Raw genomic sequence first — 15,413 nt, forward strand, 5'->3', positions numbered from 1 at the left:
CGCCAGAGAGCCTCGTCAACCAAAACGGTCCACCCGGGGTGTCCGGTCTTGGTAGGGAAATCAGACACTGCTGCACTCCCGGCCCGCGGGCCTTGTGGCATATAACCATATATATATTTGTGATTTCTAATTTTATTATAAAATAAAAGCAGAAATATTTCCCGAAGAACATTCACATAAGGGCATTACAGGGAGACGGCAAGTCGGCGGCTGGGGGGCGCGCTCAGCCGGGAGCACTGTGGCCACAGTCTCGGGAGGAAGAGAGAGGGGTGCGGCAGGGCCTCGCCAAGACAGAAGCACGAGGGGCTAGCGAGGAGGGGGCATTTACGGGCTTCTGTAGCGCTGCCCTTTTTCTCTCACTTAAGTTACTAGGCGAAAAGCTGATACCTGCAGCTCCCACTGAGCCACAGGGCGAGGGAAAGGGCCTCCGGAGATGGCCTAGGTTCAAAGGTCCTGTCTTTTCTCTCCTCTTTCCCCTCTGACTCCTCACTCCGGAGAGCAAAGGCCGAGGTAGGGGCAGATAGGCCACCAGACAGGAGAAGAAGGGCAGGGGTACAGAGGGAGGGACTAGGACACAGAGTACAAGAGACTGGCAGGAGAGAAGAGGAGAGACAGAAAGAGAAAGGGAGAGAGGAGAGAGTGAAAGGTGGGAAGCCAGAAATCTAGAAGAAAACAGAGACAAAAGGGGAAAGCAAGACAAGGAGAGGGAGAAAGGGAGAGAAGGAAAAAGGATAAAAGAGAGGGAAGGGAAAGGAAGAGAAAAGGGGGAAAAGGCAAGGCAAGGGAGGGAAAAAGAAAGGAAAGGAGAGGGAGAGAGAATGACAATGGCGTATAATTTATTCCTTTCTCTGGTTCAAGACCCAGTCTCCAGCCCCAAAAGGATCCCAAAGGTAACTTGTTGAAAATAAATCCCAAACAAGGACCAGCATTGACAGCTATCCACCCTACCCTGACCAGCTGTTCCACCCGCTCAGCCTTCGGGTCTTTCAGTACCTGGTGGGGCCGCAGGGGCCGGGCGCCCCTGGACACTGCCACTCTCAGGTCCCCAGTGTCAAGCCATAGAAGGCAAGCTCGTCGAGGCAAACAGGTTCTAGGAGCCCAGGTCCACGAGGTTGGCCGACATGGGGTTGAGGATGGAGTCCTGCAGGCCATGGTGGTGTTGCAGCGGGTCCGCTCCACCTCCGCCTGGCACCGGCACTGGCACTGCGCTGGGACCCGGGGGGTGGCCCAGGCTGTGCAGGGACTGTAGCCCGGGTGGCGGCGGGCTGAGCAGCAGGGCGGGGCTGGATGACGAGTGGTCTGGCGTCCCCGACGGAGTCTTCTCGTCCTCCGAGCTGCCTAGCACCGACTTGCCGCTGCCATTCAGCGGGTTGTGGCTGTTGGAATTGGAGTTCTCGTTGTTCTCCCTGCAAGTGCGGGAGCAAAGCAGCCGGGTCAGCGGGGACACCGAGAGCACCTAGCGCCATCCCAATCGCAGTCAGAGCCAGCCACCGGCCTCCGGAGACAGATCCCCAGCTTGCGGCCTGCGGCTGTTTTCGGTTTCTACCATTTCCTCGACCTGGTCTGGGTTCTCCTTTCTGCCTGTTCTCGCGATCTCTCAACACCTGATTTCTCTTGCCTCTCTCCCCTTATCGTCCCCACCTCTCATTCTCATCAATGTCTTTTCTGTTCTGCATTTCCTCCCCCTCCCCCCAACTTCACCAAGATTTCTTTTCAGGAACAGAGGGGCAGGGGAACAGGGTTTCCTGAAGTTGTGGGGTGAGCAGGGAGGAGGAGACGATGCTGGGATTTTCGGATCACTCTAGGCCCCTCAAGCCAGGTTTGCTGGGTAGACACAGGGCTAAGAGGTTAAGGAACCCTGGATCCCAGGCCAAGGGATTTGGGGCATCTCACAAGCCTTCATTTCCCTTTGATTTTTCTGCCCAAGGGAGACCCCTGGCTGGAAGATAGGCTCTTGGGGCTAAGCATGCTTTCTCTGTAGCTCCAAACTGGGCAGCCCTGTGAGGGCTCCCCTTGTTGGGCCTAAGGACAAGGGTCTAAGGATGGAGGACTCCCTTTTCATGGTGGTACAGTGGAAACATCAGCTGGGGGACCAGAAGCTGGGGGCATAAAGGGTAGCCCCTGGGAGAAGGCTGAGACTTTTTTTCCATTGTAACCAGAGACTGGGGAATCTGCCGTTCTCATCTGGGGCCTGGGCTGAGAACCCAAGTCTTCAGGAGTCTGAACACATGCCAGTCTGGGTGGAGGGGGACCCAGCAGAGAACCCACCTCCTTCTAAGCCTTTGACTGACTGCTCCTCCACAGATTTGGAAATTAGAAATCCTGGGTAGGATCTCTTGTCACTGGCTTCCGGAGGGTTTTTCTTTCTGCTTTCCTGGGAGGGAACTTCCCACAGAGCTGGCAGCTGAGACTTCACCACTGTGGATACTCCAACCTCAGGGTCTCAGATACCTGGGAGTATCTGAGCCTGCTCCACTGCCCCCAAGATGTTTCCATGGTCAGTACCCCCACCTCTGACCCTGATCATTCAAACTCTGGGTGGAACCCATCCATATCACCAACCTCAGGTACCTAACCCCAGGCTAGATTCTGTTCCCATAATCAGTTTCTCTCCAGATTTGGGGTCCTGAGGGGTTATAGGGCAGGCAGTGACAAGGGCCTAATGATCAACCCTTAGGCTGGTTCAGGAAGTCCTGGTTTCCCTGAGGGCATCCAACTCCCAGCCCCTCTGTGGCTCTCAGCTCACCGCAGACAAACCGACCTACCCACCAGAGGTAGGGCCCAAGGAGAGAGGCATCAGGGGCCTGGAGTGCCTGGGAAGGGCGGCTGTCTCTAGCAAGGCAGAAAACGGGGCCTGCGTCTCTTCTCTCCTAGAACTGACACTTCCTCCCTTTCACCTCTGGATCCTTTCTAAGGGCATAAAGGACCTGCTCTCAACTCCCACATCTGACAAAAAAAAATCAATGGCCAGGCTTTCCCCATCCAAGTCATACTAGGGAAGTTCCAGTCCCAGTCCGGACCCCATCACGCTTTGGCCTTGAGCTGAGTAAGGCTGGGGGGAAATGCCGGGAAGCGCCACCAGGAAGAAATCTGCAAATCCCGCCTTCACCTAGGCCCAAACCCCTCCATCCTGAGCAGGACCAGACCTACTGTGTCTGCTTCACTGGGGATCCAGGCCACAGTCCTGCTCTTCCTCCAAAGCTCTCTGCTTCTCCACCCAATTCCTCTAGCGACCGGGTAGTTAGTTGACAACTTCCTGAATTGCTCTGCCCGCTTTAGACAAATCCCTGCTCGCCGGGTCTCCGGCAAAGCACCGTCTGTCCGGGTTAGGCCGGGTTGCTGCTGGGCTGTGGCTGGGCCTGGGGGTCCAGTTTAGGCCTCTCCCGGGGACGGGCAGAAGCCCTGCAAACCCTTCCCTGGGGCCCCGGGGAGCTGGCGCCGAGGAAATTCTACTTACTCCTACCTTTCCTTGGCCTCGGCCGCCCGGTCGCGCTGCCGCCGGTTCTTGAACCAGTTGCTGACCTGTGTGGTGGTGAGGCCCGTGGCCTCTGCGAGCTCGCGCTTCTCGCGGGGTGAAGGGTAGGGGTTGTGCGCGTACCACTCGCGCAGCACGCTGCGACTCTTTTCCTTAAAGCAGTAGCTGGTCTCCTCGCCGTCCCATATGGAGCGCGGCAGCGGGAACTTGCGGCGCACGCGGTATTTGCCCACAGCGCCCAGGGGTCGGCCGCGCAGCTTCTCCGCCTCGATGTAGTGCGCCTTGAGCCACAGCTGCTGCAGCTTGGCGTGGTTGTGCGGCGAGAACTGGTGGCTCTCCAGGATCTTATAGAGCTCGCGGAAGTTGCCGCGGTGGAAGGCCACCACGGCCTTGGCTTTGAGCACGCTTTCATTCTTGTGGAGGTGCTCGCAGGCGGGCAGCGACCACAGGAAGCGGCCCAGCCGCTCGATGTTGCCGCCCTGCTGCAGCACCTCGCACACGCACGCCACTTGCTCCTGGGTGAAGCCGAAGGTGGGCAGCATGGACATGGTGCCGGCTGCGTCCCCGCCTGCCAGCGCGCGCCCTCACCGCGCTGCGCGGTCCCGCATGGGAGCCTCCCCGCCGGGCCGTCCGGGCCGAGAGGCGGGCGGGGCAGGCCCCCTGGCCCAGCGCTGGCCCCCGGCGAGCCCCGAGTCACGGCCACACGTCCCCGCGCCGGCCGCGGGTCCCGCGCAGCTCCGCGCCCCCGCCGTCCGCGCGCCTCGCCTGCGCCCTAGCCCAAGCCCGGGGGCCGCCCGGGGCGCCGCTCCTCATGCTCCGCGCCCTCCCGCCGTTCCCCCGCTTGCCTCTCGCTCGCTCTCCCTCCCGTCTAGCTCGCTCTCAGCTTTTTTAATAATATTATTCTAAGCGGGCATGAGGCGCGGCGGCCCGCGCCCTGATTGGTCCTGTTATCTGACCCGGGGCCTGCCCGCGCCAGACAATAGTCGGAGTCAAATTATTCGCCATGGAGACGCTGTCAGTCACTGGTAACCCGAGCCCCGGCGGGCCGGGCGGCTCCCTCCTGCCGGCTCCGCTGACAGATCGCCGGGCTCCGCGCAAAACAGAGGGCGGCTCGACCGGAGCCTGGGGCGCTCTGAGAGTCTGGGAGGCGGAGAGGGGCCGGGTAGGGGCCGGCGGCGGCGGAGATTGACGGGGCGGATGCCCAAAGAGCGAGGGAGGAGGACGCTGGGGGAGCGGGGGGAGCGGAGTGGGGACCCGCGAAGACCAAAAAGGGTGGATCGAGGTGGGGAGGGAAGAGGAGAGAAGGGAAGGCGGAGACCATTTAAGGGGGTGTCCGGGAGGAAGGGGAGGAAGAGGGGTGGAAGGAGCCTCCAGGGGAAGAAAGTTTGGGCAGCTTTCGCTAGGAGAAGGCTCTGCAGCCTCGCCCAGCCCTGCCGGGTGCCCCCTCTCCCCACCTGGGTCGCCGCGTCCCTCCCGGGCTCTCTGTTCTCCGGGCACTTTCCATCCCAGTGTAGGCTAGTGGGATGGAAGAGTTTGGAAGTGCTCCGGTGCCGCCCAAAGACTTGGCTTTTCCTGCTGACAGCGCCCCACCCCCATCCTAGAAACTCTGGACCCAGCGGTCCTCGAGGGAAAAGGGGAGGGAGTAGAAGAAAGAAATGAGGAAGATTTGGCAGTGGCCGCGGGCGGACGCCGGAGAATCGACTTCCCGGAGGATCCCGCCTTTCCTCCCTCTCCTAGCCCCGCCGGCTGCCCAGCGGCCTGTACCGCCCCAATTCTGCGCGCTCTTCTTCGCGGGGTGGGGACTCAGACTTAACCCCACGGGTCCCACAGCCCGAGGAGCGCCGGGCAGTTCCGTGTGGCCTCTATGGAAGCTAACTCGGGCCGGCAGCTGCGAGGCGGAACCCGGGGACTGCGCAGACCCGCAGTCTGCCCACCGGGGCGGGTGCGAGGGCAGGGACTCTAGGACGGTGGTGGGGCTTCCCTGGTGGGAGGTCAGGGAGGAGAACGGAGGCAAGGTTCCCAGTCCTCCGGCTTCCCCGTTGGGGCTCGGCTCGGCTCGGCTCCTGGCCACGCCAGCCTGGGAACCTGGTCTCGCTGAGCTCCGGGATGACAGGCTTTAAAAGGGGGTCCTGTTTTTTGCTTCTTTGTCAGGGCGCCAGTGGAAACACGTGGCTGGTCCTGTGGGGTTGTTCCTGCGCTGCCCACGTTTTGAAAAGCCCGGGGCTTAGCTCCTTCCCTGGCTCTTCCTTTCCACTTCCTTCAGTTTCCCCTCTTCCCCCTCAGCTGTTGCAGGCCAGGAGTTCCAGGGCCATTCTCAGTGCCTGACCCAAGACAGCACAAATCCTGGGCTCTGCCCTCAGCCTAGGCTATGAACCCTAGTCTAGACCAGTTTCTTTTTTACCACCATTTTATGCTTTCTAGGGGGTTCGTGCTAGGAGCACTGGAATGGGAGTATAGCGCCCTGGGTTCAACTTTTGGCTTTACTTGGTGTCTTCGGTAAGGCATATATTCATTTCTCTGTGTCTGTTTCCTTCTCTGTAAGATGTCGAAAATTTTCCCTCTGCTCCAGCATTCTGGAAGTTTTTTGGGAGTGTCTCAGGCATGAGAGAGTGGAACCCTAGGACTCCTCTTAAGACTTTAGCTTCCAAGGGCCTACCCTGGTGTGCTGAATGAGGCCACAGGGCTGATAAAGTAGTTCCCAAGCCAGTACGGGCACAGAAAGGGGCAGCTTTCTGCAGAAATCTAGGTGGCATCTTTAGAGTCCGCATCTGTGGGCTGGGAGGGGGCCTGCTGTGTCCTGGTCACCTATCCAGAGTCCCATGCACTGCCACACAGGGGATGCCCCTGAGTTGGCTCCCAAGACCCTGGGAGCCCTGGAGAAGAATTTACCCCCGACTGTGATGAGGTTCAAAGCCCACTTTGCTGACCTCCAACAAAAGTGCAACGTACTCTTTTCAGCACCTCTTCTTCAGCTACATGGTTAAAAGGATTCAGCTGGCTGGCTGGTCCCAGCCCTGGCAATGGCCGTCGTACATCTCAGCATACTTAGGCTGGGGCTGCAGAGGAGCACCCTGGCCTGGTGTGGGTGAGTGAGACCAGGAAGTCACTTCCTGGTATGAAGCCCTGGGCCAGTCCCCAGTCTGCTCTTCTTCATTCTCTTCCACTATTAGATTGAAACCTAGGTGATCTCTCAAGTTCCTGCTGGTTCTGGGCTGAGGTGGGTTTCTGTACCTTGAAAAAATGTACAGTCTCTGCAACCTCGGCCACAGCCTTCACCATGAATGTACCACTCCTCCGACCCATGGAGCTTTAAGATTAAACTTCCTCCAGGACTGGGTCCTGCCCATGTTCAGTAAAAGCAGATTTTTCTGGAGCTTCAGACTCACTGTTCCTCCAAGTGATGCCGTCTTTGCAGCCCCTGGGCCCTAAACCCATGAGTCAGCCCTGCCAGAAGCCTCCAGGCAATGCTCAGCAGCACAGAGAGAACAGAACAGACATAGGGCCTGCCACCGTGGATAACACAGTGTGTGCCATATGAAAACTCATTACAGAGCAAGCACTGAAAACCTGGGCCACCATTACCCGATGTATGGGTGTGTGTCAATATGCCCCTGGTTCTCCTCCTCCCCCATGTTTGTAGGAAACTGATTCCAGCAGGTCTGGGTCAGAACCTCCTGGTAGCAGTAGCTGGGTGCCCGCCCTAAAAAGGTTACATACTGAATGAGGGTCTCCTCACACTTCTCAGCCCCTTCCCTGCCTGGCCCATTCCCTGATAGTCTTTGCCACAGGACAGAATACTTGGGAGGTGTCTGGATGAGGATTTAATAGCCAACCGGAGCTGATGACAATCTCAGCCCCCCAGATGCAGTGTTCAGAGCAGTTGCTGAGAGGCCTGCGTGGTGCCGAAACTTTTGGGTCTACCTCGCTCCAATCTCCGGAATCCCTGTCCTCCTTCCTCTCCAAAGACCCATTCCCAAGAGGCTTGTACTTGCTTTTTATCCAGCACAAACCGGAGAAACTCCCTGGCTACGGGGAGAAATCTTTTCAGAACCATGGCAATTTAGGCTTCACTGAAATGCTTCCTTTCACCTCCAAGCTTCCTTGAAGTCGCCTGGGAGGATGAGACTTTCTGGAAAGCAGCAGCATGGGTGGGTGGGTGCTTCCGATGATCTCAGGCTGATGGAATAGTTTTGTCCTAGACAAACTGTCAGGGGCAGTTTGGGGTCTTTGTGTCTGGAGTTGGGCAGGCAGCTCCCAGCACAGAGCCAAAGGCACTCACTGTCCAGCGACCATTGATCAGCCCGGGGCTGGCACACTGTGCCCACCGGGGGCACTTGGGAAAAGTGAGAAGGCAGCCCACTGGCCTCCCTAGGGCTTCTCTAGTTTTGGGATGGGGTCTTTTTTTTGGAAAGAATAGGGTAATCTAGGAAAAAGAAGCTGCTCTCCGCCTATTTCCAAGGCCAGCGGATGGGAAGGCCTTTGTTCTGGGCAAACCAGAAACCTTGTTTGCAACAGAGGGAAAAAGAGAAGGGGGCGGGTGCCTGGTGCCAAGTCAGGGAACTAGAGCTTTTTTTTTTTTTTTTTTTTGGTTTGGTTTTGATCTTTATTTTTCCAGCCTATAAAGGCGGCAGAAATCCCCTGGGCAGACTCCGGCCCTGGCGCCGCCCGCCTCTGGCGCTCCATGCAGCTCACCTCCAGTTCTGGGACGCCCCGGACTGGCTGGGGGCTCTCCGCCCTCTATGAGCCAGCTCCGAGAGTCTCAGCCGGGACAGGCCGGGCGCGGTCCCCAGACAGTCACCGAGTTCTCTCTTCCCTGCGCACACTCGCCGGGACCCGGCCGCCCGCCTGGGTGGGCGACGGGTTTCGTTGAAAGCGGGCAGGTGGCGGCGGGCGGGGCTGCGCTAAGGCTCCGGCGCCTCCCACCTGCCCCTCGCACCCGCGGGGTCTGTCCGGTGCCGGCCGACGCAATCAGCTCCTCGCAAAGCCAGCACCCGCGGTTTCCTGTGCTGTCCTGCGAGCAGCAGGTCAGGGCGCGGCCAGTCGGCTCATTCGAATTCTCCGTGTCGGAGAACGCGCCCCGCGGCGCCCCGAGCCCGGCAAGGTTGCGAGGCGCTGGGCTACGGGCGGCCGCACTCCCGGAACTGCGCGAACCGTGGCGTCGCCCGCGCCGCACGTGGCTGGGGCGGTCACAGGCCCCGAGGGTTGGAGCAACGGGGTCCCCGCCACCCCTCTGCCCTCGGGGCCTTTACCTTGAGTCCCACGCGGCAGCCTAGAGGGCCCACACGATAAAACGGTTTAGAGGCCGCAGGCTCACGGGGGATTTTGTTCAAACGAAAAAACGAGGGCTGGGGCTTGGGGCCCGCCTGGAGGCCGGCAGAGCGGCGAGTCGGCCCGGGAGGCGCCGGGACCAGGCGGGATTTGGGGCGGGGATCCGGGCCCGGGCGCTGGCAGCCTTCCTGCGACTCCCGGCCCTGCGTCCCCGCCCGCGGTCCCGCCTTAGTCCTGGAGTCCCTTCCCGGGCCCCTTCGCCCGGGCGGGGCGGGGCGGGGCGCGGCGCGGGCGCGGCGGGCAGGGCCACCGGGAGAGGGGCCGGGCTGGCGGCTTTGGGTTCAGGGAGCCGCCGAGCTCCACCGCCGGGTCGTTTTGCAGCCGGGCGGTGGAGGGGCTGCGCGTCCCGGGCCCCGCAGCGCCGCCGGGTCTGCACGCCAGCGCCCCCACGCGGCGGGCTCAGGGTTCAGGCCGGCGGGGCTGTGCGCTCGGCTCTCCCCAGGCCTGCAGCCTAGAAGCGAGAGGCCGCAGAGAGGGCCTGCTGGTGCCTCCCTCCTCCCGCCAGCACTGACCCGCCTGTGCGCTGGTACGGAGGGCTGGAAAAGCGGATCGCGTCCGCGAAGAGCGAGACCTCGGAGACAGACACACACACAGCCCGGAGGTGCAATGGGTTGCCAGACGGTCTGATCACAGGATTCTTGGGGGGATAGACACTGGCTTTTCTCCATCTCACGTTTCCCCTGAAGCGTCTGGGCGCCCAGGAAATGTTTGAATGGATGTCTGAATGACCAATCGGGTCAGACTGACAGCAACAGCTGGAAAGTGACCAGGCCAATAGGAGAATGACCCTCTTCCTCTTCTTTCCTCCTGCTCTTCTCTCCCAGCCCCTGTCTTATCCTCCCCTTCCTTGGAGGGGAAGTCTCAGAGAGTGGACACTTTCCTTCAACCAGAGTCCTGGGTGCTGGAGTCTCCCCAGGGCGGAAGGAGCTACAGACTGAACTCGCTGCCCTTAGAAATTCGAGGTCTAACTGCCTAAAGCATCACTAGGTTCCCATGGTTCCACTTTCTTTCTGCAGGAAAGGAAGTTTTCTAAGTAGAGTTATTCTAATTTTTCTGGGGCTGCCGTCTTCCGTTGCATTTCCTTAGTTACTTTACAAAAATCCTCTGTAGGCAACGAGTAGATCAGGTTTCCTGTTAGAAGTGACTTTTTTTTCCCTTCTTCTTTCCATTACCTGAAAGAAACTCTATCCTGTCGTAGGGATTTCTGGCTTGGCACTTCTCATGTGGCATCTATTTTTATTACCATTAATTACAATGCATCAGCCCGACTCATCAGTGATACCCCCTCCTGCCAGGCTGGTAACTGCTGTTGGCTCTACGGATTTGGGTAGCACCTGGGCAAGAGGCCACTCCTACCCGGCCATTGGAGGCAGTCACGTAGGAGTTTCTACCGAGTTCTGCATTTTTAAAGGGAACCTAGAAAAAGCCAGCATTGTTCTTAACTTGGAAATCCAATACTTTACTTTGTTGTCTCTGAATTAAGGTTGAAATCCAGGGGCTGTTTCTTATAGAAGAATATGTGCTAATTAATTTATGCACAGTGCTGTGAGAACACTTTAATGAAGTAAGCAGAAACAAGATACAGCGCTGCTGGGGAGGCCAGATAGCTCAGGGAAACCTGTGCGTGAGCCTGCTGCAGCGGGACCTGGTCAGAGTTAGCCTCCAAGAGGTGTCTTTCTGGTAGCACTGTGGCATTCTGGTTTGTGGTGACAAGTATGATCAGCTCTCTTTGTTCCAACTACTGTAATATAGTCACACTATTACAAATGCTCTCACACACAGAGAAAGGTAGGGTGACTAGAGTGGAGAACGTGGGCTGTGGTGTCAGCCAAGCTTGGGTTCTTAATCCAAACCAACCCTTTTAGTAAGTGACCCAATCTTGGAGCTTTATTTTGTGCATTTGTGAAATGGGGTTTTAGAGCCCAGTGTTTGGTGCACAGCAAGCATTCAACAAATAGGTTGTTGAATTGAATACAATTACTTTGGGGATTAGAGAGAAAGTTTACAAAATATCTGGTACATTGTAGATGCTCAGTAATTGACGCTATTGTCACTAAGGCTGCGATCATGATGGAGTATTTAGCGTTGCATACAATGAGTGTTATTTCAGAAAGCATCTGACTTAAATGTCAAAAAACAGATTGAGTTTCCAGGTGACAATTATTATCAAGACTCTATTATACGCTCAGACTGGGCTAGGCACCCTGGAAAATGCTGAGATGCATGACTGGAGGTCTTTGGGGGCATTTGGAAAGACAGGAATGGGTGCCACAGGAGACCACCTTGGCGTCTGCGGTTCACCATCCACAGCAACTGTGGAAGGAGTGTGGGTTTTGGAGCCAGGCTATCTGGGTTAAATCCTGCCCCTGGCACTTAATAACAGTGTGACCAAGGGTAAGCAACTTAAACTTATGGAGTCAGTTTCTTGGTCTTTGTAGATGGGGGAGGGAATAAAAGCTGGGTGCTGAGGTTCATGCCTGTAATCCCAGCTCTTTTGGAGGCAGAAGCAGGTGGATTATTTGAGGCCAGGAGTTCAAGACCAGCCTGGCCAATATGCTGAAACCCTATCTCTGCTAAAATACAAAAATTAGCTGGGGGAAAAAAATTAGCTGGGTGTGGTGGTAGATGCCTATAATTCCAGCTATTTGGGAGGCTGGGAATTGCTTGAACCCGGGAGATGGAGGTTGCAGTGAGCTAAGATCACGCCACTGCACTCCAACCTGGGCAACAAAGTGAGACTCTGTCTCAAAAAATAAATAAATAAATAAATAAAAATAAAAATAAAAAAGAAGAAGAAGTAAAGTAGGTGTAACACATGCCTTGCTTCCAGGGGTTTGAGAAGAGGAAATAAGCTAATGTATGTGAAAAGCCTGGATTCCCTATTTGGAGACACACTGAAGAACTTCAGCTGCCATACTGTTTTACATTATCCGATAGTGTTTCCAGGATTTTGGTCACAGTAGAACAATTCTCAGAAAGCAAAAGACAGCTGCGTACAAGTGTGGCATTGGCATTGCATATTCCTATGGGGTTGAGATGAAGTTTTTTGGTTCTATTGTGTTTGTTCTCAGGACTGAATACAAAGCAGAACTCATCCTAAAGCCTCTGTAGGTGTGTGTGGACTGTGATTACGACCAAGAGAAAATAAAGTGACTCCGCTTCTCTTCCCTAACTCCATCCTCATCAGCCCCCTGAGCCCTCTGAACCTTGAGATAGAGCCAGGTATATCTGTTGAAATAAAAAATAGCTTCCACTAATAGAGTATCCTCTAGGCACAAAATGGTGTACTAAGGCAGAGTGGGAACGATAATCCTGCAATGTGGGTATTAGCATTTACAGATGAGCAGACAGGTTCAGAGAGGTTAAGCAACTTGCCCAAAGTCGTACAGCTGGTAAGGCCTCTGGGATTTCAGCCTTTGATGCTGGAACCCACAGTGTAAACTATAAGTCTTGCTGCCCTTAGTTTCTCTATAATAGCAAAAGTAATGATAGGACGAAGTTACTGAATGCTTATTATGTGCTAGGCATTGTGCTGTTTCACATAATCTCAAATGCCTGTATAAACTGGATGTGATTAACATCTCCATCTTACAGGTGATGACCCTGAGGCTCGTAGAGGTTAAGTCTGAGTCCGGCAGCTAGGCCAGAGCTGGGTTCTTGAATCCAGGCCATTGGGCTGCAGAGTGCATGCTCTGACCCACAGCACTGGGGCCTGCTTTTCTACCAAGTTCTCTCCCTTTACCCCCAAAGCCTTTCCTCTCTCTAAGCTCAGGTTCCCAGACACTTCCAGCTTCCAGTGGTTGAGAGTTCTTTCCAGGTGTCAGGAAGAAGTAGGTCTAGGTTCTAGAAAAAACTGTCCCTTGCCCTTCTCAAGTCTCAGCCCTGCAGGCCCTGAGATTTTCTGAGATTGGTGACCTTTAGTCCCTGTTTGCTCCTGCTGAGAAGGAGCCCACTGTGACTAGGGCATATCATCCCTTAGCATCCCCAGTCCCGCAGCTGGGAAAGTCTGGACATGTTCATGGCCCCTTTGAGTTGGTATCCCTTATGCCTGGGGTGAGCCTCAGGGACCCAGAGAATTTGAATGTCTTAGTCAAGGTACTTTGAAGCACAAGTCATGGAAATCCACTGAGACAAATAGAAGAAACAGAAATAAATGTATTTTAAGGATTCAAGGGTGGCTCAGGCATTCAAGGGCAAGGAATACCATGTCCTTAAGAAGAGTGGAACAGAATCTGGGAAAGAGTTGGAAATCAAGGCAGCCACACTTTCCCCAACTCTGGATGAAGCTTGTCCTGGGTGCTTCCTAGTCTTTGTGTGTCCCCCTGTTCAAACACTCCAGAGACACTAAAAAACATTTCTGCCCCTGTTCCAAATTCCTGAGGGACAGAACAGGGATGGACATAGAGAGAATCTTATAGGCTTATCATCTTGGGTCAGTGATTCCTACTCTGATCAGTGATGTTGGGGTGAGTGGGTGGGAGGGGTTATGTGGCCACTGCCCAATCACCAGGGACTGTGACCCCAGGCTTGGAAGAAGAAAGTGACTGTACCACTGCGATTCATGTCTGACATCAATGTGAAAGTCTAGTGCCTGGTACCTAAGACGTATTAAATAAATACTGATTTCCTTTCTTTCCTCTTCCTCCTCACTCCCCAGTGTTAGTCCTTTTCCAATCCACCCATCACAAATTAGCGAGAGCAACCAATTTGGAACACAGATGAGATTGTGCCACTCTGTCTTTAAAGTCCTCTAATGGTGGAATACAGCCCCCTTACCGTAGCTAATGGGGCTCTTTGCTATTGGACTTTGCACATGTGACCAACCTATCTCAAAGCACTGCCCACTTCTTCCTCAAGGCTTCAGCCAGCCTCAAGAACCTGCAGTTCATGGACTGTGCCGCTCCCCTGTAGCTGTGCATCACCACTGCCTATGCTCCCATAGAGAAGCAGAAGCAGAAGCTTCATTGACTCTGGGCTGAGTTGTGTGACAGGCTTTGATCAGTGAAATGTGAGCAGATGAGCAGAAGCTTGCAGAGACATTGCAATTGCCACCAAGACACTTTCTTCTTTTTCCTCCATGCCCCAGATAGGTGCTCCTCTAGCCTGTGTCACAGGATGAAACGGAAAACGGCACAGCGCCCCAGCCTGAAACAGTCACAGATGCCCTGCAGCGTACAGTGAGTATGAGTGAGGAATCATGTGTATGACTGCAAACGTCTGAGGCTTGGGGAGTGTTGGTTACTATGGCAAAGCTGAGTAATGTATTTCCCTCTCTCACCTCAAATCTCCCTGGAACTCCCTCCTTTCCCAATCTCCTAATCTTTCAGGACTCAGATTGGATGTTACTTTCCCTGGAAAGCTTTCCTGACATTCTTCTTTCCCACATGAGGCAATGGCCCTGCTCCAGTTCCTATGTCACCTTCCTGTTCTCACCCCCAGCATTGCACTTATGTCACAGTGCTCTCACCCCTTGATTTCACACCTGATGTTACCAAATCTGGGAGCTCCTTGAAGGCAGGAACTATATCCTTTTGGTTACCCACTCCTTCCCTTTTAGATCCTCAAAAAAATTTGTTGGAAAATGAATGAATTTAGTTGTATGAGTAATCGTCTACCTGTGTGGTAGATTTTATTTTCTAAAGATGAATAAAACATCTCCCATTCCACGTGCTTTGCTTTTCCCTTCCCCCCTCCCTCCCTTCCTTCCTTCCTTCCTTCCTTCCTTCCTTCCTTCCTTCCTTCCTTCCTTCCTTCCCTCCTTCCCTCCTTCCCTCCTTCCCTCCTTCCCTCCCTCCCTTCCTTCCTTCCTTCCTCTCTTTTTTTTTTGACGGGGTCTTACCCTGTTGCCAGGCTGGAGTGCAGTATTGCCATCATAGCTCATTGCAGCCTTGAACTTCTGGGTTCAAACAGTCCTCCTTCTACAGCCTCCTAAATAGCTGGGGCTAATTTAGAGTTCTTGCTGAAAGGACATAGAAAGGGGCTCACACACATAAACACACACATAGAATAAAAGAGCAATGTACGTGCACACTCATAAGTAAACATACATATAGGCAAGTATCTGTCTCAACACATATACATATATAAATACATTATAATTAATAGGAATGATGGATATGCATATTCATACTCACATGCAGATGTAATTTTGGAAGCCACGGGGACTGGTTTGCCTTCAATGCACTGCATGTCTCTGGGTCACCAGTCCTTTATGAGGGACTTTAGTCACAATTTCTAGTGATGGTTTTGGGGAAGGGAGACTTAGGTGGTAAGAACAGCAGAACTTGAAACTAGAAAATGTAAACAAACATCCAGGCGCAGTGGCTCACTCCTGTAATCCCAGCACTTTGGGAGGCCGAGGTGGGCGGATCCTGACGTCAAGAGATCGATACTATCCTGACCAACACGGTGAAACCCCATCTCTACTAAAAATACAAAAATTAGCCGGGTGTGGTGCCACATGCCTGTAATCCCAGCTACTCAGGAGGCTGAGGTAGGAGAATTGCTTGAACCCAGGAGGCGGAGGTTGAGGTGAGCTGAGATTGTGTCATTGCACTCCAGCCTGGGCAACAGGAGCGAAATTCTGTATTAAAAAAAAGCCCTTTTGTTA

General features: G+C 54.8%; 1 protein-coding gene across 1 annotated transcript; it reads right to left on the minus strand.

Annotated features, from left to right (window-relative positions):
* Positions 1-112: 112 nt before the first annotated feature.
* SIX2 (SIX homeobox 2) lies at positions 113-4,628 on the minus strand. Its single transcript, XM_032239454.1, has 2 exons — positions 3,464-4,628; positions 113-1,406 (listed from the first exon to the last, which is right to left on the minus strand). Exons 1-2 carry the CDS (start codon positions 4,021-4,023, stop codon positions 1,091-1,093), a joined length of 876 nt encoding a protein of 291 aa, XP_032095345.1. The 5' UTR covers positions 4,024-4,628; the 3' UTR covers positions 113-1,090.
* Positions 4,629-15,413: the final 10,785 nt, after the last annotated feature.

This window comes from Sapajus apella, unplaced genomic scaffold (genome assembly GCF_009761245.1).
Source record: "Sapajus apella isolate SASKATOON/1434 unplaced genomic scaffold, GSC_monkey_1.0 scaffold44, whole genome shotgun sequence".
Classification (NCBI taxonomy): Eukaryota; Metazoa; Chordata; class Mammalia; order Primates; family Cebidae; genus Sapajus; species Sapajus apella.

Bases quoted from the DNA above. Each gene is read 5' to 3' on its own strand.
- SIX2 (XM_032239454.1), bottom strand. From the start codon at position 4,023: ATGTCCATGCTGCCCACCTTCGGCTTCACCCAGGAGCAAGTGGCGTGC. The intron at 1,407-3,463 runs GTAGGAGTAAGT...CCGCACTTGCAG, and splicing joins GCGGCCGAGGCCAAGGAAAG to GGAGAACAACGAGAACTCCA.